This window comes from Sander vitreus, chromosome 3 (assembly GCF_031162955.1).
Source record: "Sander vitreus isolate 19-12246 chromosome 3, sanVit1, whole genome shotgun sequence".
Lineage (NCBI taxonomy): Eukaryota > Metazoa > Chordata > Actinopteri > Perciformes > Percidae > Sander > Sander vitreus.
The window spans coordinates 23,400,810-23,425,759 of NC_135857.1; the positions used below are offsets into that span (position 1 = coordinate 23,400,810).

The window sequence follows — 24,950 nt, forward strand, 5'->3', positions numbered from 1 at the left end:
ATAATTTTTGTCAGGAGAGGCAGAAATCATCCGACATCTTTCTTGCGACTGCCAGGTGTGACAGTTCTCACTTTCTGCACAGACTTCCTCTTCTCTTTATGTTTCTGTCTGCTGTCTCTCACTTTTAAACCTCTTTAAAACTGTGGAAGCTTCCTTTGAAGGAGGCACAGAGGACATAAAAAGGGGGTAAAGTGTGTTTACGTGAGCAAGCTTTTTGTCTAGGTTTGGAAGTGGAATAAGCAGGTATGAGTAGCATCTTAATAGTTTTGGATTTTGTTCCAGGTCTGTTGGAACATGCACTGTCCTGGCAAGTATTTAGAAACCTGCCTGGCGATCACGTCTGGTCTGGATCATCAGCCCAGTCAGAGTGAGGGAGGTGGAACAGGAGAAGAACCACCTGTGTAACCTCAGCCTGCCCTCTGCCAAGAACACCACCCACAGGTCCAACAGGAGAATATGGGTCTGATTCTGTCAGAGGACGGCTGTGTCATGTTTGCTCTGGGGTTGCACATGAAGTATGTAAAACCAGTCATGTACGTACAGTATATTCTGTATATGATTTATACAGTATGTGTCCTATTTGATGTCATTGTTATTTTTACATTGCTTTGTACACTGTAAACATTTTACATGTATGTAAATTGAACTAAATGCACATTCTAAAAATGTGTTGAAGATATTTTCATGTACACTGTGTTTTGTCTCTATAGTACATTCATGTTCTAAAACTGAAAAACAGCCTACTGAACCTGTCTTATGGCCTTATTACTACACTGCTGCAGCGGGGCCAAACAGCTGTTGGGGGCAGCAGGCCATGGCCCTGTATGTTTTCTATCTACAGTGGAATTTATATGAGCCCGGGGTTTCAAACACATGAATGGGCCCCAGTGTGCTGGTTCTGTTTTTACGTCACCTCATCAGTGTGCTTGGGACACACTCGTAAAAAGTGGGACACTCCGTGGCCAGCATGTAATTCAAAGGGAACTAGGGCTCCTTTGAAGGACAGAAAGTGTGGTGATTTGAACAATAGACAGATTTGTTTGACTATGTGCCACTGAGTTAGGGACTATTACAGAATCAACTATTCACTGAAACCTTATCAAAACAGTTGAAATTCAATTTATATTTTCTTTGTGTTGCTCAGTGATTTAGTATATCACTTCCTGTTCTGTAGACAACTCTAATTACTGTTAAACCGTATCAAACATCAAATGCTCGATTAAACACTCAGTTGGATGAGTCAACACCACATCTTAGACCACGTGATTTCCTGCAGAATAAGTATGCAAAAGCCCAATATTGCCATACAAAACTATAAACTTTACTACAATAATAATGTTCTTAATACTTAAATAGTATAGCAAAACTTGTGTAATATAATAAGTGTATTCTATAGTACTATAAATACAGTACTACAATGGCACTAATGGCACCAACATGTCAATAATAATGTGCATTTATGATTCAAAACAGTAACACCACACACAAGTATGAAATCTTTGTTCACATATATTTTATAACATTTTGAAGTACATTAAGTACATTTTAGAAATAGAAGCTACAGTTTATAAAACCTTTCCAGCAGAAATCATTGATGGGCCAGCATCAGCCTTTTTTCTCTAGCAGACAGGTCTATTTTCTATATATATATATATATATATATATATATATATATATATATATAAAAAGAATAAAAAACAAAAAAGAATCGCTACATTATTTTGTCCTGCGCTACCTTTATAGTCCCATGAAAGCACCAGCTGTCTGCATCTCTCGTCTTTTATAAAATATAAATTATTGAAAAATATTCAAATGTTTGTGAACTAAATACAATAAAAATGATCTCATAACAAAAATACAGAGACTATAAAATATACAAAAAACAACATCCATAACAAAAAAAGGTTTTCCTTCTGAATCCATTTTGAGATATGCCTATGCCACAAACTACGGGTGTGTATACACTTGCCCAACTAAGGTTCATTAATACATATGACCTGCAGTAGATTGTAATGCGTGACATTTAACAATAGTACATTTTCCTGTCAAAATCATTTCCAAAACACTAACATTTTAGGTAACAGAATGTTTTCTTTAAGCACATTAATCTTGAACTAACTGTACTTATATTATGACCTTGTGTGGGGGGAAAAGACAGCAATTACAATTATGTTTTAAAAATATGTAAAGCACTCCTAATCAAAAAAATGAACCTGAACAAAAACAGTGTTTTGAAACCTTGACATCAACATGCAGAGAAGAATGGAAGTACAGTGCAGCTTATTACGAATCCATTTGTTGACGAACATGGGTGAGGGTTTGTGAGTCAGTGCTTGATGATGGCGGACAAGATTATTACCAATTAAACATTATGAACATATCCAGCATCTCTTTTTTGCACTCAGTGGGAAACCCAGATCAGCGAAGGCATTAAGTCCTAAAGCTTGTGTACTTTCCAACATATTAACAAAAGATTGGAGAAAAGTCAACATTATCCAAAAGAAAAGTGAGAATTCTGGTCCCTATCTTCCGACATTGTGGATGATACCCGAAGCACCGTGGCCAAAGACCTCACAAAGGTTTTGGTTATTATTCCTGCTTTGTCTCTTGCTTATTTGTGTAATCTGGGTCTCAATAAAGGATTATGAAATACAATCTGTACAAATAGACATCTCAAAAGCTATTTTCATCCATATGGGTAACATTCAGCCACTGTAAACAATAACATTGTGTTCTAAGATGATATTCCACTTTGGCATTTCCCATAAGGCCAGTGCACAGCCACTGTTCCCACTGTTGGGAGGAAACTGCTGCTCAAAAGTAACCAGTGAATGTTAATGCACAAGTATGGGTGGAATCATACATGAGTTACTCACAATGAATTGAATGTTATTTTGCTCATAGATAAGTAACGTACAAACCCAAAAATTAAATACAAATGTTTGCCACTAGTCCTAAATGCCTCCTTTTGCAATGAGGTTTCAGCTGCATTCGTGCATCCAACAAACCACATAGGCAGTGGAAAATACACAACCCATGCAATGCAAACCTCCAAGCAGCGCCAACTTGCATCAATTCTGTCAGTCTTCCTCTATCGGACCTTACAAGTGATCATCACCTGCAGTATTCCTTTCAGTCACCTTCATCTGTCCCACACAATTTCCGATTCTCTCTAGTCCACATTTTTCTATTGCCTGTCCCTTTTTCCTACACTGTACCTTCACACTACACTGCAGCCGCGTCCTCATGGCCAAAATGTACTGCATAACAAAACATAACTGGCTTTCTTAGGATTTTGAAAAATCACGTCCTCAACTATTTCACTTGTGATTTTATTGTATAGACATACAGACAGAAGACTATTGAAACACTTCTAAAGCAACCCTAACATGGACAGTGAATCGACCAATTATGCATCTAATCTGCACATTAAACAACTCTTTTTAACAAGGACTCCTGAATTTCCTCACATAGATTGTCTACAGTTTGCTAATACTGGTGGTATATGCAAAACATGCACGAGTTTCAGTCACAATATGCATTTCTAACAAGGTGGCAAACTTGTACGTAAAGGTGAAAGCGTCAGTTTCAAAAGCAACGGCTACTTTCAGTTGTTTGTCTATCAGACAGTCTAGGTATGAGTAATCTCACAAACCCTACAAAGCACATGGCCAGTATCTATAGTGTTGTCTGATAACCAATCAGCACATTTCAGTTAAAGGCTCCTAGAAAACAGAACAAAAAAACTTGGCATTGGATGCTTGGTTGTAATACCTTCATTGACAACACAAGAAAAATATATTTCCAATATATGCCTGGTAGGTTTACATTAGGTGTTCTCAACATTAATAATATAATACTGGCACAAGCATACGCTCCTCAAACAACAAATTTGAAACAACACTTTTTTGGTCCAAGCTGAAAATTCTCTTTTTGCCAAAGAGAAACACTGAATATGTAAATATGTCATTATACCTTCCTTAGTTCAGTTTTTACATTTTGGCAACTGTTTTTTTTCTAAGCAGGAATGTTTCACCCGTTCTAACCAAACCATGAAATGAATCAATTATTTTGCTCTCTCTCGGTTCTGTCAGTCCTTATGTCTTGGTCCTCTCGTCTCCCCCACTGTGCTACTTAGGCAGAACGGAACTTGAACTCTACCCGATAGCGATCTGCCTTGAGCTGCTAAATAATACCGGTACATAATCACACATACGCACGCTCACACACACATGCGCGCACACACATCTCAAATGCAACAGGGTATGAATACAGGCTTTTGGCTTGTGCCTTCTTTTTAAAACATGGTCTGAGAGACAGGAGCTTGAAGTTGACAAGGACCACAGTTAGTCATTAAAAACATTTTGGTCCCCAAAAAAACGGTTTTACCAACTCTATCAAAACAGTTGAGACCACTTTATGAGCCCCAGTCCACATGTCTCCTCAACTTTTGTCTTCACTTCTCGCTTCGCCTTTGCTTTCACTCGTCCGTATCGGGCTGTACGTCCAACATTGCATGGAGCTCCTCAGGAGTGTACCCCAGCAGGCTTTTTAAGTCACAGACAAAGCGGTAGACATAGCGTTTCCCTGATGTCTTGTGGATGATATTCTTGTCATAATAGTAGCGTAGGCCACGGCTCAGCTTCTCATAGTTCATCTTGGGCTTGTTTTTCCTCTTGCCCCACCTCCGAGCAACCTGTAACAGTGCAGGAAATAAGCGTGTCAAGTTGTGTCCTAAAACAATATAATAAATGTGTAACAAATTACTTCACAATCAAAGCTACAATTATTACTTTTTTTCAAATCTGGGATTGTGTGAGAATGTAATCATCTACCTTTTAAGTGCTAAAATAAATACAGTACTTTGGTTTTTGCTATGTTTAAGTTGTTTTGAAATGAAACACTACTGATGCAAAACCAGTTACCCTTCCAAAAAGATTGATGGAGCCAATCAAGGCATGCAAGACATTTTCACAAAGGCAAGAAGACATCTTGTTCATCTGGCTAACTACTTAGGACCTCCCAGCACGTGTACCAGTGACCAGCGGGGTCACAACCTCTCACCTCATCTGGGTCAGAAAGCTTAAACTCCCAGCCATCGCCTGTCCAGCTGATGAAGGACTGGCAAGACTTGTCGGTCAGTAGCTCCAGGAGAAACTGCCACAGCTGGATGGGGCCGCTGCCTGCAGAACAGATGGGAGAGAGAAAGAGAGGTGTGCATTTAAAAAAAAAGAAGCTATTTACACTGAGGAGACGCATTGTTGTTGGTGCAGACACTGGTTGGTGTGTGGCTTTAAATAGATAAGTGTTAAGTAGGTGCAAAGATCCAGACTCATGTTCAATTTTCACATTCTGTGGTTCTATTATTAGTTGAAAGCTCCAAAGTACTGTTTTAGATATAATAATACATTGCATATATGGAATGTTGATGCTAAACCCAAGAGTAGGAAAACACATATTTGGGAAGACAGGGATTTCTAGCATAAAAGTTTACAAAAGTGAGACACATTGCATAAAACTATGCAAAATATATATACTGCATGCACTGCAAGGATAAGATGTAAACAGAAGTAAAATCCAGCTTAAAATGAGGAATATAGTGTATACTGCTATGTATGACCGTGTTACATATGCATGCCATTTATTCACTTGTGTCTGAAAAGGGACAAAGTAAAACTTATAATGTGGGTCAGACTGAAGTACAGCAGTGGAACCAAATGTCCTGCTAAATACAACAGACTCATTCATCATGTATTCCCTTGTCTGGCAGTTGCCCTGTGCAGTATGTGAATCTAAAGTCTGTGTTTGTATGAGTTCCATACTGATGAAGTCACTAGTTTAAAATAAGAGGGAGTGCCTTTAGACTTCAGCAACACATCCTAGGGACTTGAATGCAGACTGTGCATGTGAGAAAGAGAGTGCGTGTTCTAATGGATTCATGAATAAAGAGTAATATAATAACCTGTTAAAAGGACTGCAGCACTATTATAACAGCTTATTACATCTCATGGAAAAAAGGAGGGAAAGCAGAACAAAGAACCAAAAAAAGGCTGGTCTTGTCTCTGAACTAGATTCACTGCAGCACACTTTGATCTTGTGGTTTGAGGCTCGCATGTTGAAATCACACCTGCCTATGCAGCACACCGCCTCAGCAAAACTGAAGCTACGCAAAAGTCTCCTCTCTCAAGTGCCTCAGAAAACCAAATGTACCATTATACAACACAAACAAAAACTTTGAGGGGTACAGACGTGTGGGTTGAACACTTGAAAATGGTGCCTGCGAGCCCTCTTTATTCCTGCAATGATTGGAGAAGGTACATGACAACAGCCACTACCAAGACTTTGGAAAATAAGTGGCAGTGCAACACTGTCTCTTTCAGACAAAAAGCTCTCACGCCAGAATGTAGGCTGCCCTTTGACAGCAACAAAAAAGTTTCCAAAAATATATTTCAAGTCTCCATGCACAATGGGCCTCATTGAAAAAGCAGTGTGTCAGAAGGGTGGGGGCTTGCATTCATAGCAGAGTTAAATATATGACCCATGGTATGCTAAATGACTCTTTAGCATATGCAGCTATAGCAAGAAAGCTCAATCAATCAATCATCTATCGCTCCTATTTTTTGTAAACGTAAAATAATGATTACAAAAGGTAAAGAATGATACTCAAAGTATTTGAATGTTCATATTTGAAAAGGTGGAACCAGCTAATAGTGTTTAAACTTGTCAATATTATTACTAATTTGAACCACTATATTGCAAATGAAGTACCTCTGCGTGCATTTGTACGTTTGTACAGGTAGGCAGAGGAGAGAGTAAGCAAAGTATCATGATGCAGGTTGAGAGTTTAACGGGTTGTAAGGGTGCATGGTGTTACTGGAGACAGAGGTGTAAATGGCATATTGTCACAGGAAACCAGTAAGATGACAACTTGAGCTTCACTTATCTCTCTGCAGCCTTATCATGCTCCCCGTCAAGTGTCACCTGTCACTCTGTGACTGGGACAGGAAGCCGAGCAGAGCAAGCTGTCATAAACATCAATTTGGAATCTTAAAATTGTTTTTTTTGGTTGAGGTTTCTCTCTTTCTTCCCCAATTTCTTCAACCCCCCCCCCACACACACACACACACACACACACACACACGGTGCTTCCATCTTTGAAAGACTACACTCTCCTTACCCTGCTCCTAATAACAGCTTGGACTAAAGGCTGCCTGACATTTTTTCTCTTTCAGGAAAAATTGGGGGTATTTTAGCATGAATTTTTCTTTTTCATCTTTCCCTTTTCCCATCGTGTAAAAGCTCAGGAAGAATTTTCTCCTTAGTGAGAGTACATCACTATGCATTAGAGCTTTGAGCTTTTTTAAGAGTCATCTATTCTGTCGTAGCGTAACAATTCATACATTTCAGAAGTCAAGATTGAAGCGGTAAATGGAGCCCTAATGTTGTGGTGATTTGAAAACGTTTTGAAAGAGGATAGTTCCAAATGCTTAGGTTTACATTTTGATATACAGATTTTTGTCATTTCATGAAGGCAGCTGTCATCATACCTGGTTTAAAAACTCCTCATCACCCTTAAACTTAAACGAATCTCAGAAGCTGTAATATTCTCTCTCGTTCATCCAGAATGCTTATCGGGTTTCAGCTGATAAAAATGTCTTTTTAAGTTTCTTAGTTCAGTCTACTTTTATCAAACAGGGTGCAGTGAGCAAAGCAGCCTCTAATGGTCACTTGAGGGGCTTTTAGACTTTGTCTTACTCTTCATTATTTGATTATATGTTTATTACGACATCTTTCCAACATCATTACGAATGAATGACTCATTGTTCTATAAGCGGCTTTTGAACTGATAACCATACCGATAACCAATTAACTTGTGCATACCAACTTTAGGACAGTCTGTTGAGATCTGATGTATGCATTGTTAGTTACTTCGAGAAATTTGCTTGGATTTCCCCTTTTCCAATGCTGGCAATCTCGCAGCCTTGTGACTATAATTTAAACATGGCTGAAAAAGTCCCAAACGCTTTTGCCTTAAGAGGCGATTCAACGCCTTCACAGTCCAATTTTTAAACAACAGTGTATGTCATAAAGACTGGAACTAAACCCTTGACTCATGACTAAAGGTTGAATATGTATTGTCTTATGCAACATATGATATGGAAAATATAGTTAAGACAATTGTATGTGTATCATGTGTTGACATGCACATCCTGGTTAAACTGTTAAAAGTACTAACTGTAGTCGTTTTTCACGCACCTTTTTTCAGACCAAAAACATTAACAGATGCTAAAATAGTGCATTTGCTTTAGAAAGTTTGAAGATATCTCTACATCTTATTGAACTTGGAGATCATACATAAGCCAGCTCTTTGAGCATGTACGAGTATGAAGATGCCTCAGCAGATGAAGAGATAATTTTTCTCTGGTGTTATGTGCAGGGGCAGGCATAATTTCTATGTTTCACCAGCGTTGCTAGGGCGACCTGGAAAAAAAATAGGTTGAGATGCGGGCTGCAGATAACAAGTAGGTAGATGAGAAGTGACGATAGAAAGATAGAGTTAGAGTGTGAGACAGAGAGAGAGAGACAGAGACAGAGAGACAGACAGAGAGAGAGAGAGAGAAGATACGAGTGAAATTTATTTTGCTTCCTGTAATGTGTATGACTCGGGTTGCCAGGGTAAAAGGTGTTAGTTTTTTTTTTTTGGTCTAAAAGCAGTGCATTAAGGCACCCCCGCATCTGGGGCTTTTGCAGAGCGTCAACAAGTGCGTTTCAGCTGCACTGCATCTTATTCCTTATAGAACTGGCGGCAGGAACTAAATTCTGCAACTTTAAGAACATGTCACCCAAATTACAAAAAGGGTAACCATGCAACAATTATATATTTCTTTGCCCACACATTGTCCAATAAGTTCTGTAAAAAAAAGGACTAATGATGTTGATTGAACCTTTTTGTCTCCTTATGGTAATGTACAATAATGATAATGTAGAAACGTGGTGCACACACTATCAGTGATAATCATAAACACTAATATGATCTTTAACTGTTCTTCTTAACATGTTTGAGCTCACTTGCATATGCATAGTTTCTAATGATCAGTATCAGTATAACAGCCCTGGGATTGTGCATGCTGCCAAGTTTAAAAGGTCCCGCCTCAATGGAACAGAGCTATGATTAATGCTATTGGTTACCCTGTGTTTTCCCTGCTTTGACATTTAAAAAATGTCTGCTGAGAAAAAGGTCTATCTATAAAATGCTGCAGCACGTCTCGAGGTATTCCTCTCTATAAAATATAATGTATAAACTATGACCTCTAGGCTTCTTACCTGTGTATCCTGCAAGTGCCGCTGCTGGGATGACGGGTTTATCCTTGCTGAGGTCTGAGCGCTCCCTCACATAGTCTTTGAAAGTGCCCTTTGGCTTGTGGCTATGCAAGGCAGTGGGGTAGTCTTCCGAATCAAAGCTGTCGTATGAAGGCACCCGTTGCAAGCTGCTGAACGAGGACTGGCTGCTCCATGACTGGGTCAGTCGGTCGCAGCTCTCAAAGCTCTCGGTGCTCTCAAAGGAGTCCTGGCCACCGAGCTTACCTGAAAGGGAAGGACGGGTGGAAATGGCGCGAGAGAGAGAGAGAGAGAGAGAGAGAGAGAGAGAGAGAGAGAGAGAGAGAGAGAGAGAGAGAGAGAGAGAAATTAAGTTATTACGAAGGTGCAAACTGTACTTTTTATAGCACACCACACTCTTTAATAAAGCCTGAATTTGATTTCTTACTCTGATTTGTTTTACTCTGATAAGAATTGTTTTCAGTGTGATAGAATAGATCTTTATTGTCATTGTTTTCAACAACAAAACACATTTTAGCAGCTCTCAATATGACAGTTGAATCACAAGACAAACAAACAGAAATATAAAATGTAAATAGTAATATAGAAAAGAACAACAAAATAGAAAAATTGAAATAGTAAAATAACAATCAAGATAAATAAACACGATGAGGTGTCACTATATACATATGTTATTGATAGTCATACTTCAGTGCATACAATTTCTAATTGTTACTGGGGGTTTTCTGTAGAATTTGACAAAGTAGCAATATGTATGAAAGTGACACAAACAACACCTTAGTAGTAAATTATGTTCCTTCTCACTAAGCTATATTGTCCCGAATCATGCCACATTCCTCTCCATTTCACACCTAATTTCCCTTTTACAACCACCATTTGGATTTGATTTTAAATGGAAGACAATCACACAAATTGCCTTGCTATTTTCGTCCTTGGGAAAGATAAGAGGAGCCTTTCAATGGCAAGTAATTATCAAATGAGAGATAATGCAGCCACTCGATTGATGCTGAAATCTTCAACTGCTGAAATTGAAGCCACATGTGGATATCAGTTGTGCTCCAAAATACTTTCCCACGTTGGGAGAGCACAACGCAATGCTCAAAAGCTTGGTATGTGTGATGCATGAGGATTGGAACTCATACCTTGCAGGAAAATGCTTAAAGCACTGGCAGGAGGCTTGGATAGTGTACATGGCACATGAGATTCATTTACACAGCTGGGGATTTGTGAGATGAAAATCCTAGCTTTATGGTTATAAATGTAAACCATGCTGCTAATTCTTCTGTAAACTACCACTGAGAGAGAAAACAAGCCTGCACATTCAGAAAAGCAAACAGTTTCATGAGAAAACCCCACGCTTGCTCGCTGAGGATGACACCTCTATCTCCTTACCCAGAAGTCGAGGAAAAGAGGCCAACAGAAACAAGAAAGAAAAAAAACTTTCTTGAAGGTTACACCACTTGAACTGTTTTACATAAAGAATGGGCGGCAAGACGAGAACACGTTGCGGCTTTGGTTCGTGTATCACAGTGACAAAAACAATAGAGTTTTCTTTTTTTTCCCAACCAAGTCTAGAGTGTGTGAGGCGGATTTGCTTGAACCACAAACCAACCAGAGGGCCTGCTTTTCTTCTCTTCTAATACATGCACGCTGATGTGGCATGACAAGATTTTGGTAGCCTCAGCACAATCACACGCACACAGATACCCACACAAAAAACATTGACATGCACTCGCACATGCATGCACATGTGGACACATTTATAACAACGCACAATCCAAGCAAACTGTTCACTAAAACAGAAATGCATCACATTCTTTACTGCAATGCTCTGCTTAAATTTCAACTATACTCCTCATATCTAGTATGTGACCCCTCACCTCGGCTGAGGCGTCCCACACACATGTTGTCAGGGGATACCACCTCCTGCTTGACGGTGAAGTAGTCCCCCTGCAGCGGGTTGAGGGGCGTGTCCCGCAGGATGACAGCAGGGTATTCACTCTCATACTTGAGCGTCAGCAATTCCTCCGAGCTGATGGGATGAAGTGTCTGGTAAGACTCTGTGATGAAGCCGGGCTCTGAGTATTCAGAAGGAGGGACACATTGAGCATGCTCAACACCGTAGCCTGGAGACACAAAGGGAAATGAGTATGGATACAAACCAGAGAAGGAAAGCAAGGATCAAAGGAAGAGGAAGATCAATCTTAGGAGAGTGGAGTCATTATCCATCTTGTGCTAAACTGCCGCCCAAATACTTAGTGCATGAATAGTCCATAACAAAAGCCCTGAGTGCATAAGATGAGTCTTGTACATTTGAGGTAGGATTATTGATTAGATACGTACCCAACTTTAGTAAAACTTACAGTAATGCCATATTATTTCCTATGATATATGATCAGTATACACCTACAGTATACTTAAACAGTCTTTGTACTGGGATCTAAATCCAAATGTACAATGGGTAAAATATAAAACTCTTTCATTCACTTAACACTAAACCACTCCTCTTTTTCCATTTATATTTTAGGCATGTAACCTATGCAATTATACAGTGTGATTGACTACGAGTGTGATGAGTACTTACTGACAAAGTAGTCTGAGGTATAACGGGATTCCTGGAAGTTGGAGGTCAGTCCATTGATGGGGTAATGCTTTGCATCCTCTTCATGAAAAATAGATAGAGAATGAGCGTCAGTGACCTCGCCATTGATTTCATGTATCGTGTAACTGCATCCAGCATGATCAAAAGTGTATGACTTGAGCTAAATTGTGTATTGCTGTTTGGCTCCTGTTACGACAGCAAATGCAAACAGTGTCCTAAATTGGAGTGATATCACACTGAGCGGCGAGAATGTTTCTCAAATATTGTATGTGAGATTAAAAAAAGCTGCTGTCTTAAAACCATCTTATAATGCACAAAGGTGCTGAGAACAACAAAGAAAATCTGTATTTGAACTTCAGACCAAAGTGGCCTTACCTTTCTGAAGCATTTCTAAATGTTCCCAAAGAATGTCACCCACAAAGTCAGGTGCTAAGTCCAGAAAACGCTCCTTCCCCATCGCACAAAGGCTGGCTCCGTTCATGCAGAATTTGTCAAAGTCGACATTCTTCAGACTAAACTCGTTCACTGTCCACGTTAGCCACTCAGCCACATGGTTTTCTGTCCACTGTCTGGGATCTGAAGAGGATCACAAGTGTTGGTTGTGATATATGCAATTTGTTAAATTATGTGTATTCAGACTGAGGTGGTGCAAATGCTACACATGCACAATGAACTGCAGCACATTCTGTATAATGCTTCATTTTCACTGTGAGAAAACTCTGATCTTTGGTTATGTAGCCAACTTTCACACCGCCCCTGTGGTAAATATATATACCTAACATGTCAATCAAAAACAGAGTGGATGGCAGCGGTGGATGTAAACAGCAGTGGCAATGACAAGCCAAAACCAGAGAATGCAGATATAGTATGATTACATAGACAAGATACTAAGAGTACTGCGGTTTCCAAACAGCATGAAGAGGCTCTGTGGTTGGCTTCCATTTAAGAAGCTAACTCATTATTTTACTGTCTGTCTCTGTGTCTAGATTATTGGGATGCTGCAGTCAGACAGTCTGCCTGATGAAATGTATGTAATGTAAGGCCATTTCTGGGTGCCTCCTTGTTTTCAGTCCTTCTAAAGAGATGCCTTTACTGACTGATCTAAAGAAAGCTATAATGTGAAATGATCTACTGAATGTGCATGTGTGACATGTGACATGTTGAGGTGGTTTTGAGGGCTCATGCTTTACAGATAAAATGTAATTTTCCCAGTGAACATGTTAACAGGGGCTAACAAGAACACAAGCAGCTGACAGTCTTACCTTTGGGAATACCCAGCCGCTGCTGTTCCTTTGTGAAGCCACTGAAGGTGGCCTTCAGGGCCTGGGACATCATCTCTTTACTTCCTGGAGTTAGCAGGGGGACATCTCCACACTCCGGATCTGCCAATCACAAACAAGAACATTGATTATTATATCATTTGGAGCAATATCAATATACTGTTTATTTCATTTGGGATAGCAATTACTACTGTAATATGTTAATATTATATAATGTTTTAATTATTATTGACAACCCCAGCTACGGCAATGCATCCTGTATTGTATTTCAAGCCGATAAAACGTACTGAATGGAAAATTACATTGAGACAGAGATGGTGGCGGGAAAGAAAGACTTGTGAATATGGTTCAGTTAGATTTACACACACACACACACACACACACACACACAGTTGTGACCGTGATCAAAAACATGGCTCAACAATTACATCTTGTCTAGACAGACACTGTCTCTGCATCAGATCCAATCTATTTAAACAAGAGCTGTCACACCATCACATCTGAACTGTTTATGAACTGAGCACTGTCTATGTGCACTATTTTTGCTCAATGATACACATGAACATGTTTCAGTGGGCTGAATAGCCATCTGACACGTTACACTTTTTAAACAGAATTTAGTGCATCGTGAGTAGGAACAGTTCAGAAAATGTCCTACAATTGTCTACAGTTTCTGGTATTTCAGGCAAGGTCCTAAGGCAATCCCACTCTTCTGGCACTCTGCATTAAAATAAATGCACAAGTTTGTTTGCAAATACTACAAACACTAACCTCTCTCCTACCCGCACATCCTGGGTGGAAGAGTAGCGCCGGTGCCCATCAGTGACACCGTGACCCATGCTAGCCCTCCTACCATGTTGCCCTTACACAGTGGGGCTACTGTCACTGCACTAAGCACAGGGTCAAACATTCTGAGAGGTTAAGGGTCGAGAGATGAGGTGATGATGTCACGGTGGCTGCTGGCGGGTGGCTAGGAGAGTTTTGGGGTGGGCTGTCTCGAGGGGCTCAGTCACACACTAGGCTTACTGTTCTCTGCTCAAAGCCAGTGGGCACCCAGTGAGGAACAGAGCTGCCTTTGATGGCATTAAACAGTGCCTGATGACTCGCACTCATCTAATTAGATTGGTCAGGCTGCAGAAGTGTAGGATGAGGGGGCAAAGCAGGGGAGAAGGGGAAAGACCCCCGGGCCACTAACACTAGAACAGACTGCTAAAAAATAATCTGGCCAAGACTCAACCATTGACTTGTAAATACATAAAAAAGGCCTAATAGAGTACCAATTAACTGACATGTCTTTATCATTCAATCTGCAAAGCGCCCACACTCATTTACACAACAAAGACGGACATATATCATGATCTTAGTATATAGTATGCAGTATATAATAACATTATCTTGTCTAATCAACTTGGCAAGTGAGGCAACACTTTAACATCTTGGGCCTTCAGAGGGTTAAGGTGCACACAAAATCAGGGGTTCAATCAGGCTTTGGTTGTTGCGGCACGTCTTTCTCTTTAGTCCATCCCTCTTGTCTGTCGCCATGCATGCCAATTAAAATCGCAAAGATCACAAAAGGCTTGGCTTGAGGGCAGAATAATGACGAGTAAGAGTTGTGTCATTCCTCTCACAGCACCATCATTCGTCGAACCCAGATGTTCTGGCATCTCCACTGGCTGGCGGTTTTATCTGCCAGCAGTACACTGGGGCAACATACAGTTCATGCTTAATTTCACCACTCACTGACGTCTCGACCTCATCTGGAATGCACAACAGTTGTCCCTCCTTCACCCATGTAACCAATGTCTGTCTGGCTGTTTGTAAAATTAGGTCTCCCAGTTTCTTTTTTCCTTCTTTGGCTCTTTTTTCCTCTATTTTTTCTCTTGAAAGAAAGAAAGAAACCTTGCAACAGGCCAGAGACAGAGGACAGACAAGAGCTCTTTGCTTCTTCATGTGATTCAATTAGGCCTGTAATATATTGCTCTATGTTACACTGGTGAACAAACAGAAAGTTATTCATTCAAGTCAGAAGTAAAAGCAAGGTAGAAGGGCTGAGAATAAACACAGTTTTACAGCCTCACATAAGACAACAGTTTAAACTATTGTCAGACACAGTTTCGCACATCAAAATAAACCGTGCAGTTTCACAATGAAAATAAGACCTGAGTCAGCTGTCTTTGTGTACACGTTGCCCTTGACAGCAGGGTTGTCTAGGCCTCTGCTGAGCTCATTTTTCTTTTAATTAGTGCTGGTAATGCAAAAATGTATATGTTGCAAACGGCTGCAAACTGAGATGGGACTGGGGCTCAGTCTGCGCTTTGATGTGAAGGCAGGGGTGAAATGTGGCAGTTTATTTAAGCTGGATCGAGTGGAGTTTGTCTGCACTTTCGAACCGCTTACGCCCCTCCCTCTCCATTGCTTTTATCAACCCGGCCCCAGCCTGTGCTTGCCCACACAGACTTGAATCCACTTTAGCACTAAATCCTCCATCAAAGACACTCAACACCAACGAGAATGAGAACTACCATTAGGCACTCTAAAGAGAGAAATATGTGAACATGATTATAGAGCAAATTCAAATGTGAACTGCTATTTTTGTTTTTATTTTGAATTACTCATTTCTCCTGTTTAAAATAAGCTTGAAGTTTTGTTTACAGCATTTCAAAGCACAACAAATGTCTTCTAAGTTTGGACTCTGCAGCAGTTTCTACAAACACAAATTGTCCTTTTAACAGAACAATTGAACAGTATGTTATATGCATGTACATCGCTTTGTTGTATTTATGTGAATTGAAATCATAAAAACATGAAGCACAAGACACAGCAAGGCTGAAAGGCAAACAAAAGACCTAAAAGTGCAACGATAACAGAGCAGCCTCCATGGTGACGAGTGATCCATATGAAGGGTATCTGTGGCAGAGCTAATGTACAGTGTGCACATTAGCAAGAGAGGCGAGCTTGGATCTAGAAAATCTCTAGTATGATGTAGTCCTGATAGGATTTCAATGCCTGCGAGTCCCATTAGATACAGAATGGTCAGTATGTACTGAGAGTTAGAGCATCCACAAGACATCACTTTCCACATTAGATGGTGTGGGTCTGTCCACAAAATGAGTCCCATCCACTTAGCTCACGAAATGTGGGAGTGCGTGTAAATCACAGGCAACATTATGGCATTGCACTAACAACTAACAAGAGTGAAAAGAGCGTCTGGAGTGAAAAGTATGAAATGAAACCAATATCTCCTAATGATGTAAAAGGAATAATAAGTCCATCTATTCTAAGAATCACTGATAAAGTGAGACTGATGTTTAGTCTGGATGTACAATAAAAGGTATTGATTAGCCACTCCCCTCTTGCCATGATATGAGTAATGGACAGGCTGCTGAGTGTGGGGACCATATTTTCCCCAAGGGATTCTCACTGACAGACTGTGGACCTTCAGTGCCCTGCCCCTGTGACAAATCCCTAACACAACCTTAGATGGAGGTTCTATTTGGCACCTTAGGCTGTTAAACTGACACACATATGAACACACATACACATGAACCAAATTAGCAGCCTTCTTCGCCTGTGCGCCAGAGCGTGGGCGTGAAACTGGGATTTTGCAACTGGGGCCAAAGTCTATTGGGGTTGGAGCAGACAGGGCTGGGCAGGGCAGGGCAGTGCTGGGGAAGATAGCATGGGAGCATCCACGGTGGGTGAGGGGTGACTGAGTGTGTGGGTGGGGGAGTGTAAGTCACCGGCCTGTAATATGAGCCCATCACAAGACAAGAGAATCAGGGGTGGGCATGGCGGGGAGAGAGAGAGAGATAGAGAGACAGAGGAATGAATGGGAGGTCTCATAATGCTCCCTCTCTTCTCCTTGTCTCTGGAGTAACATCACAGTGGGATCAGTGCCATCTCCCAGCCTCTGGCAGAGACTCAGTTCATTCATAAAGCCTGGACTGCTGCCTCCACTCAGAATGATGCAACGATACAAGCAGAGCAGGCAACCAGACCCAACAAATAAGGGACAATATGCTTTCTATCATGTGATTGAGCTATAAATAGCTCTATAGAGTTTATCCAATGAGTGGGTCTGTGTTGGCGTGAGGAAAAGAGGGTCGTTGGCTGTGAAAAAAATTAAGAGGACATCTAAAAGGCTATTCAAAGCTGGGTTTATGAAAAGGCAAAGACTTTAGGGTCAAACAGTCATTTATTTATGTATAGGGTTTTGTGTAAAGTGTCAAAGCATGTGGTATTTCATGTCACCCTCTATATGCCCTTGTAGCTGAGTGTATGGTGGGCTTTATTTAAATTAGCAGAAGAGTCCATTTCCTCTTGTTAAGTTGCCACTTCCTGTGGGAAGTGAGGTTAGTTGTGGGTTCAGGCAAGGGTCATACCCTTCCTAAATATCCCGACATACATACATACATACATACATATCAGCGGGGTCATGACACAGTGCAGGGAAAAGGAGAGGTGGTCTTGGCTACTTGCCAAAGGCTTAAAATTGGCTCTTTAAGGCGGACCAGTCTACCCATAGCAGACCAGAGGTGGCAGTGGTATCTGAGAGAGCCTTTGATGGAGATCCGTATCTGGGTCCCTGTCTGAGAACGCGGGGTCATAAACCCAACTAACATGAAGGGGGCCCATTCAGCGCCACAGAGTGATAAAGTGGTGGCTGAGGGCTGCAGTGGAGCAAGAGGAGGAGGTTGGGGTGGCAGTCTGGTTTTGAGAGGGCCGCTTGTTCAGGCAGCCGTTCCGCTGTTTAGATTTCCATCTCAATGCCAAGGACCAGGAATAAATGTGTAGGCCTGGCTCAAGCCAAAATGAAGAAGCCAGACCAGGCCTAGCCCCAAGCCTGCTCCAGCAAGGGACAGTGTTAACCAAAAGAGATCCAATCCACAAACCAGGACCATCCCACCATCACAGACAGCAGTGCTGAAACACTTGTTTTATTCTTAGGTCTCCACCACTGGCTACTGGCTGCCCTCTTGAAGCACAAGCCTGTGGTGGTGTAAATCAGCTGTACGGGACGAGGCCACTACTGCTGACATCTGTCTTTGGCTAAGAAACTAGAGTTGTCCAGGATCATCACCACCACAGACATACCGGCTACTGAAGCAGACAATAAGTGAGAATAATACTCCATAGCTGCATGGCTGTCTTTCTTTCTTCCACTCCATCCATCTCTGAAATCATATTAGCTCATGATGTGAAAGTGCATTAACTCTACTGTTTATGCCAAAGTCTCAGCGCTTGATATGACATTACCTCTGAGTTTGAAATGATACGCGCCATCGCCAACAGACGCTAAACATATTTTTGCTAAAAGCTTGATGGGAATTCTTTCCTTTCCAGAAGAACAAGGGAAACAGAGACAAGGCCCTTTCAGCAGGATTTGGCTCATTGTTGCTTATTTTACTGCCTACAAGATGTGTTGTTTTGTGATCTTAAACAGTGTGAAATGGCCGGTTTCTTTTTTAGGTATACTTCAAGTATTAAAAGGTTGAGCAACAGTAATGTACTTCTCGCAACAGCCCATTGCACAATCTTCAAGTTCTCTATTACTTTGAGATAAATAATATTGGGGAAAAGCTAAAACCCAGCACTACACAAACAGTAGAGATCTGACACATCTCACACAACTTGAAGGTTTTCCATGACCTCCATAAATGTTAAATATTTATAATGAAAGCACTACTTAGTCCAAAAGGTTTTGACTGTCTTGTTTTATCCATCAGTGTAAAGCATAGTGGCGAGAATAGGGAACTGACAGGCGAGCACTGTACTGGAGAGTGCAGGTGGCGCTACCCTAGTTGTATCCAGGCTAGCTGCCCTCCCAGGCTCTGTCCCTGTTGTAAACAGAAAGGGGATGCTCTGGGGGAAATGTTTAGGTGCTAAACCAAACACAAGACATATCTGACAAACAGTTTACTCTCTGTGTTGCATTTTTTTTCCACAAAACATGTGCCTGATCCATTTTTAGTCCAAACTGGTACATTCCACAACCAAGTTTCTGATACAAGTGTGAATTATGTGGGACAGCACAGCATACAGCCACACATTCACACACACGGATGGACATGTTCGCCACTTGATTGTTCTTTTGTGCAACACATACGCATGTAAATCTTGTAGTGGCTGGCTCTAATTATACATCACACATATATAAGAGTTTGTTGCTTGTTTGAAGGCAAGCTATGGGCAACAGATGGATACTTGATAAATAAATTCCCCCCAGACCGCAGTGTTTTCATGTTGCATGCCTCACATTCCACCTCTGTTTTACAATCGCTAATGTGCTTCTCACAGCTTTCTTGTTTTCCTCTAATGCGACCAAAAATGACTTGTGGTCTAAGTGGCAAAATGGTTTCAGCTCAGGATGATGAATTATCCTTCTATTTTAAGCTTAGTGTAGGCTCCATGGCTAATAGGAGCATAAACATCAAAACATCTGGCCACATCTCTTCTTCCTTTATCTTATTTAAGATATGGGTGTTATTTTTCATGACGCTGTGAAACACCTCAGCTTCGGCTGATGGAAACCGCGATGTGATAAACTGGAAAGTTACAACTCAGTGTTTTGAAATAAGAGATGGAAGTGATTTCTAAAACATGTGCATATCATTGCAGATGTGTAAACTCATCACCTTGTCACTCACACACACACACACACGCACACACAGTGACTCATTCCATCAAAGAATGACTGGACTTCAGGGGATATCGTGCTGCTTCATTTTGACAATGTGACTGGTCATGATGAAAGCAATGACCATATCTTGTAAAATTCCTGCTCGATGACTCAACATTTGTCACTGTAACTATGCATAGAACAAACACACCTTAGGCAGCAAACATGGCATCTAATGAGCATTTATGTGAAGCTAAAATATAATTTTTCACCAACACAATGGCATTTCTGTAACCAAAAGTAAAGTCAAGTTCTCATTATGTTCTGGATATTTGGGCCTACAGCAGACATATTCAGAAAAGGCAACTTGGTTGCCAAAACACGTGCCTCCCCATTTACTGCGTCAATGAGGCCCAACCTAATCATGAGCGCCACAGAATCACACCTACACACCAGGCAGCCAGCCAGCCACCCACGCAAACACTACCTTCTTTATCTCCCTTTGCTTTGCAAGGCCAATCAATCAAAACAAGTCTGATGCTGTAGGTTCGATACACAAAAAAGTATGTGGCTGTGCCCCATTTGTTCACCTGATTACAAAAGCAGCACGCTGACTCCAAAAACATGTGGTCTGCAGCAAACGCAGACCAAACAGAAAACAGGGGAAGAAAATCTGGAACATACACTGAACGAAATGAGTGACTGACATGGCCTCGTTGAGGACAGCTGAACATCCGTAGTGCAACAAACCTGCTGCCTTTCAGGACAGTGGACTGATTCTCAAAGCACGCATGTTTCTAAGCTAGCCCAGTTTCCACCCCATCAAATGAAACACAGCTCTTAATGTGGAACCATAAAACAGAGACAGCAAGAAGGAGAAAAAAAATTATGTTGAGATGCGTGGGAGGTTGTAGAGCCATTTGGGGGCAGCGTCAGGCCAGTTAGGGTTCACAATCAGACTGGTAGAAGAGTCCTGCGGTAGAAGAAACCAGTGAGCGCGCCAAGCAGACGCACAGTCGGACATCCAGTGGCGTGTGGTGCAGCAGGCGTCTAGTGCCATGACTCAGGGATTACAAGCAAGGAATGACTGGGGATGGGACAAAGTGCACTCACCAGGAACTCACTACACACCACATCAAGGTGGCGTGAGAGAAACCCATGTGGCCAACAGAAAGACATTGGAAACAGAGGAAGAAAGGGAAAGGAGGGGGAGGAACACTTGAGTAGAAATTGTGTGAGTGGGTGGGTGAATGATTGAAAAAGAGTTGTCTGTTACAAAAAAAAACATTTATTTCTACCAGCCAAGGAACATGTTTTCCTTTGTTTTGATTGTTGGCTTTTTGTGGAATGTGAGTATAACGTGAAGCTGTTGAAGATTACAAGGAGAAACACTAATTTTAAACTCTAATTATTTTTAGTATGATGAGGACTATTTGCTACCATCATATCGGCCACACCTTTGAAGGCCTCTCTTTCTCCATCTCTTAAACACCCAACCCCCTCTCATTCTCGCTCTCACCATATGCTTACTATTTAGCAGACTGCTATATCTGGTGCTAACATGCCTGCTTTATGACTAAGCTTTATAAGCAAAGATGAAGGCGTGTAGTCACCAGGGAAGCGTTGAGATAGGACCCACACAGTATAATAGTTTTATTTTTTTATGGGCAACACAGCAGATGACGAGCTGAATGAAGGAGCAATAAATGAAACGTGGGGTGGATAACCCATTTGATGTAATACAGTGGCATTACTGAGCAACCCGGAAAAGAAATAAAGACACTGTCATTGTGGAAACTCACAGACAGCTACGTCACTTGTATCCGCCCAGTCTGTTGACAAGTCTGACCAGCACAGGGAGGTCCATTGAGAAATCTGGTATCAGTTGCCCTCTAGGCACAGACATGGCCTGGTCAAACACTACCTAATGGCATTGGGTGATGCACTGAACACTGGACTGACTAATCAAGTTATGATCTGCCAAACCATATCATCCTCAGTTTGACACAGCGCACATCAGATGTAAAACGGACCAGTTTGCTCTGTTTGGCCCGATTCACTGACATACCACATCAAGAGAAGCCTGGATCACCCAAACAGTGTTTGCACAGCTGCCAGGCAGCCACGCACACTCAAACATTGGCATATATTACACCGTGCTACTGACGGAGTGCTGACACAAACACGGCGAAGCAAAAACCTTAAGCTTATGTAACACCCTCTGTTCTGACACAAGCTACCCCTCTCAGCATTATACCAACATTGGAGTCTCCTTGGAAAAGAAGATTAGTGAAGCCTTTCTTAGAGTCATTTGTGTGGCATGGCCTGTATGTGCTTGTGTGCATAGTGCATGTGGCGGGTGTGGGACGAGATGCCTTATAAGGGCTCTCAAGAGAAGCATCAGGCACGGCAGTTATAATAAACAACAGATTTTTGATCAGATAAAAAGCTGCCGAATCAAGCTCCTTTTATGCCTCCATGCATGCCACCCAGCAGGGCATGCTCACAAACATTCCTGTCAGTCACTGAACCCCGACCTTCAGGCCTGACAGAGAAGGAAAGTACAAGAGGGACGACTCACTCATGTAGAAAGCGGACAACTCCTTGTACTGTAAATGATTGACATATCTCTAAAATATTAAATCTATGCTTGGATGACCTCAGAACAATGCTACTTGAGTAAACTTGAACACTCAATAAAAAGGCCAGCAATACAAGAGCACATTTGCTTTCATGTCTGTAATTTTTACAATGCAACACCTTACGGGTTAAGTATTGCTCTCTCCGATCTTTAAAACTGGTCTCTGTAGAGCTGACAGTTTTGTTATGGCTACATGATGCTTTCAATAATAAGCTACCATGGTCTGGGTTACATGTACATTGAAGTAAGTGTGCTGTGTCAGGCATTGACTACTATAACTGAACAGAGGAATAAAGAATTTGTGGAACTTTAGATGCCTTGTTTTGGTGCACCTCTGACCCTGGCACAGTGTGAGCGCTTTAAAAGGAATTATCTCTGCTGAAAGAGAAAGAGAAGACAGGCCTTGGGTAACCTAACACAGGCTGCACTTCTGTTGCAAAGGAAAACAAACAATATAGTAAGGTGGGTTGAAGCCACTTAAGCCTGTTAGTGGGATATGTATGTATGTACAGTATGTGGTTGCAGGTGTTTGGAGAAAGAAAAGAAAGAAAGAGACAGCATCTGTAGTTCCCACAATGCCATAGTGTGAAAAAAAATAGGTTTGTGTGAAGCTGTGAGCTGCTCATTGCTCATGCAGCCTCAGCCTGACCTGAGTGCACCCAAGTAAGCTAAGCAGGAGCAAGCATTGCGAAATGGTTTTGCAAGATAGTGCTACACTTTGGCAACTTAACTGCAGCTGTCAGCACTTTTTATGTGAGCTTGTAAGAAGTGTATGTCTAGATCTACACTCTGCAGGTATTGACAGTGAGGAGAAGGTGGTTAATGTTGTGAGTCACAGCTCCTTAGTGGGTCAACACTAGCAATTAGTATCAAATGTCCATTGATGTATCAATGCTGCTTACTGCTCTACTAACAGACATAACACCACCTGAGCTGCAAAAGCACAGGGGATTTGTTCATGTAAAAAGCTGCTCAATGCAAATTATCCAAACAGGCCATGTTTATCATCACTATGTGCAAAAAAAAGAGAAGTGAAACCACACAAAGGTTTAAACCAAAACACAGCTCACAGTTGAGGGCTTCCCTGCATGTGCCCTGGACTACCCCTGGAGCAAGCCAAGTCTTCCAGGCAGCTGGGTCAGAGAGGCAAGCCTCAGCACTGCAGATTCATCACCTCAGCCTGCCTCTCCTTCCCTCTGGAAAGTCAGTTTCAACCACAGAGAAGGAGGGGGAGGTAGAGAAGTTGGGAGGGGGGTAGAGGAGACAGCAGGGTGGGGAGGGCAGTGATTAGACACTACTGCCAGTCTCCCATGCCGGCTGGGCAGACTGCCCTGGCTCTCAGAATGGCACTGAATATAGGGTCAGATATGAGTGTTCAGATGGGAGAGAGAGGGATGTGGAGAAAGATCCCCAGTGAGATCAAAGTAGGAAGAAAGAGTATACATCAAAACTACAAAGCATGTCTTCATTGTTCATTTTGAGCAACACACATCCTAAAGAATGACCAAACTTAACTTAGGCACGAATACAAGTAAGAGCAAATCTGAGAAGGTAATCAGTGTAAAACGTAAGCAGTGTGTCTTAAAGTATGTCAGCTGCATGAACAAATATAAAAATAAAATAAATTTAAAAAAAAACACTGGAACAGTAATTGATTTGTTTAATGATTAAACATGTGTCTTACCATGCTGGGTGGCAGTTTATTTTTTCCCACATGACATCTTTAGCCTAACTCTACTTAATGCTTCCATAGTAGCCTAGCCCTTATCAGATCATCATATTGTTAATTATAAAAGGCACGCCAGTCAGTCTGATTCATTCAATAAACATAAGAAACACACACTGGTCATAGCCTACAGGCTAATGCATGACAATAGAGTCTCCGGCGTTATTGCATTTCTTCTGAAGTGTTGCGTGTTTCCAAATAGTGAGCAACAACAGCGTCTTTACGCTGAAATACGTTCAGGACGTTATGTCCCTCGCAGCGCATCTAATTACCGATTATTATGTCTATCAACGTCAACGTAATCTGCCAAAAGCCGGCTACGTTACAAGGAAACATTCGGGAGTAATGTTAGTCTCGTGTTAACTGTCAAGCTCTCACAGAAGAGTTGTATTACTCACCATCCATTTTTTCAGCCTTTATGATTGTTAACGTCGGTTTCATATCGACAGCTGCCGTCATGACCATCAGATCAGTTTGACTTAATAACGCCGCGTCCCTCTTTAATTCTAACAGCTCCAAAAACACAATATAAGGGAAAGTCTTCTCTTCCTTTGGCGCCACGATCAATTCTACTGGCCGTTTTATTTTCCTTTCCTCTCACACTAAAGCGATTCAGTGTTACTCCTAACTTATCTTTCTCTTTCCCTCTCTCCCTCTCCGGTACATGTACACACACTCCCTCTTTTCCTCGTTCTTTCTTACTCAGTCACACACTCACTCACTTCTTCCTCTCTATCTCTGGC

General features: G+C 41.5%; 1 protein-coding gene across 2 annotated transcripts; it reads right to left on the reverse strand.

Annotated features, from left to right (window-relative positions):
• Window positions 1-3,316: 3,316 nt before the first annotated feature.
• ets1 (v-ets avian erythroblastosis virus E26 oncogene homolog 1) lies at window positions 3,317-24,950 on the reverse strand. 2 transcript variants are annotated; one of them, XM_078246569.1, is made up of 8 exons: window positions 24,606-24,950; window positions 13,204-13,323; window positions 12,317-12,517; window positions 11,924-12,001; window positions 11,220-11,417; window positions 9,325-9,585; window positions 5,065-5,183; window positions 3,317-4,696 (listed from the first exon to the last, which is right to left on the reverse strand). In XM_078246569.1, exons 1-8 carry the CDS (start codon window positions 24,670-24,672, stop codon window positions 4,481-4,483), a joined length of 1,260 nt encoding a protein of 419 aa, XP_078102695.1. In that variant the 5' UTR covers window positions 24,673-24,950; the 3' UTR covers window positions 3,317-4,480. The 2 variants fall into 2 exon arrangements, with proteins under 2 accessions (XP_078102695.1, XP_078102694.1); XM_078246568.1 differs by having other exon boundaries at window positions 11,220-11,465.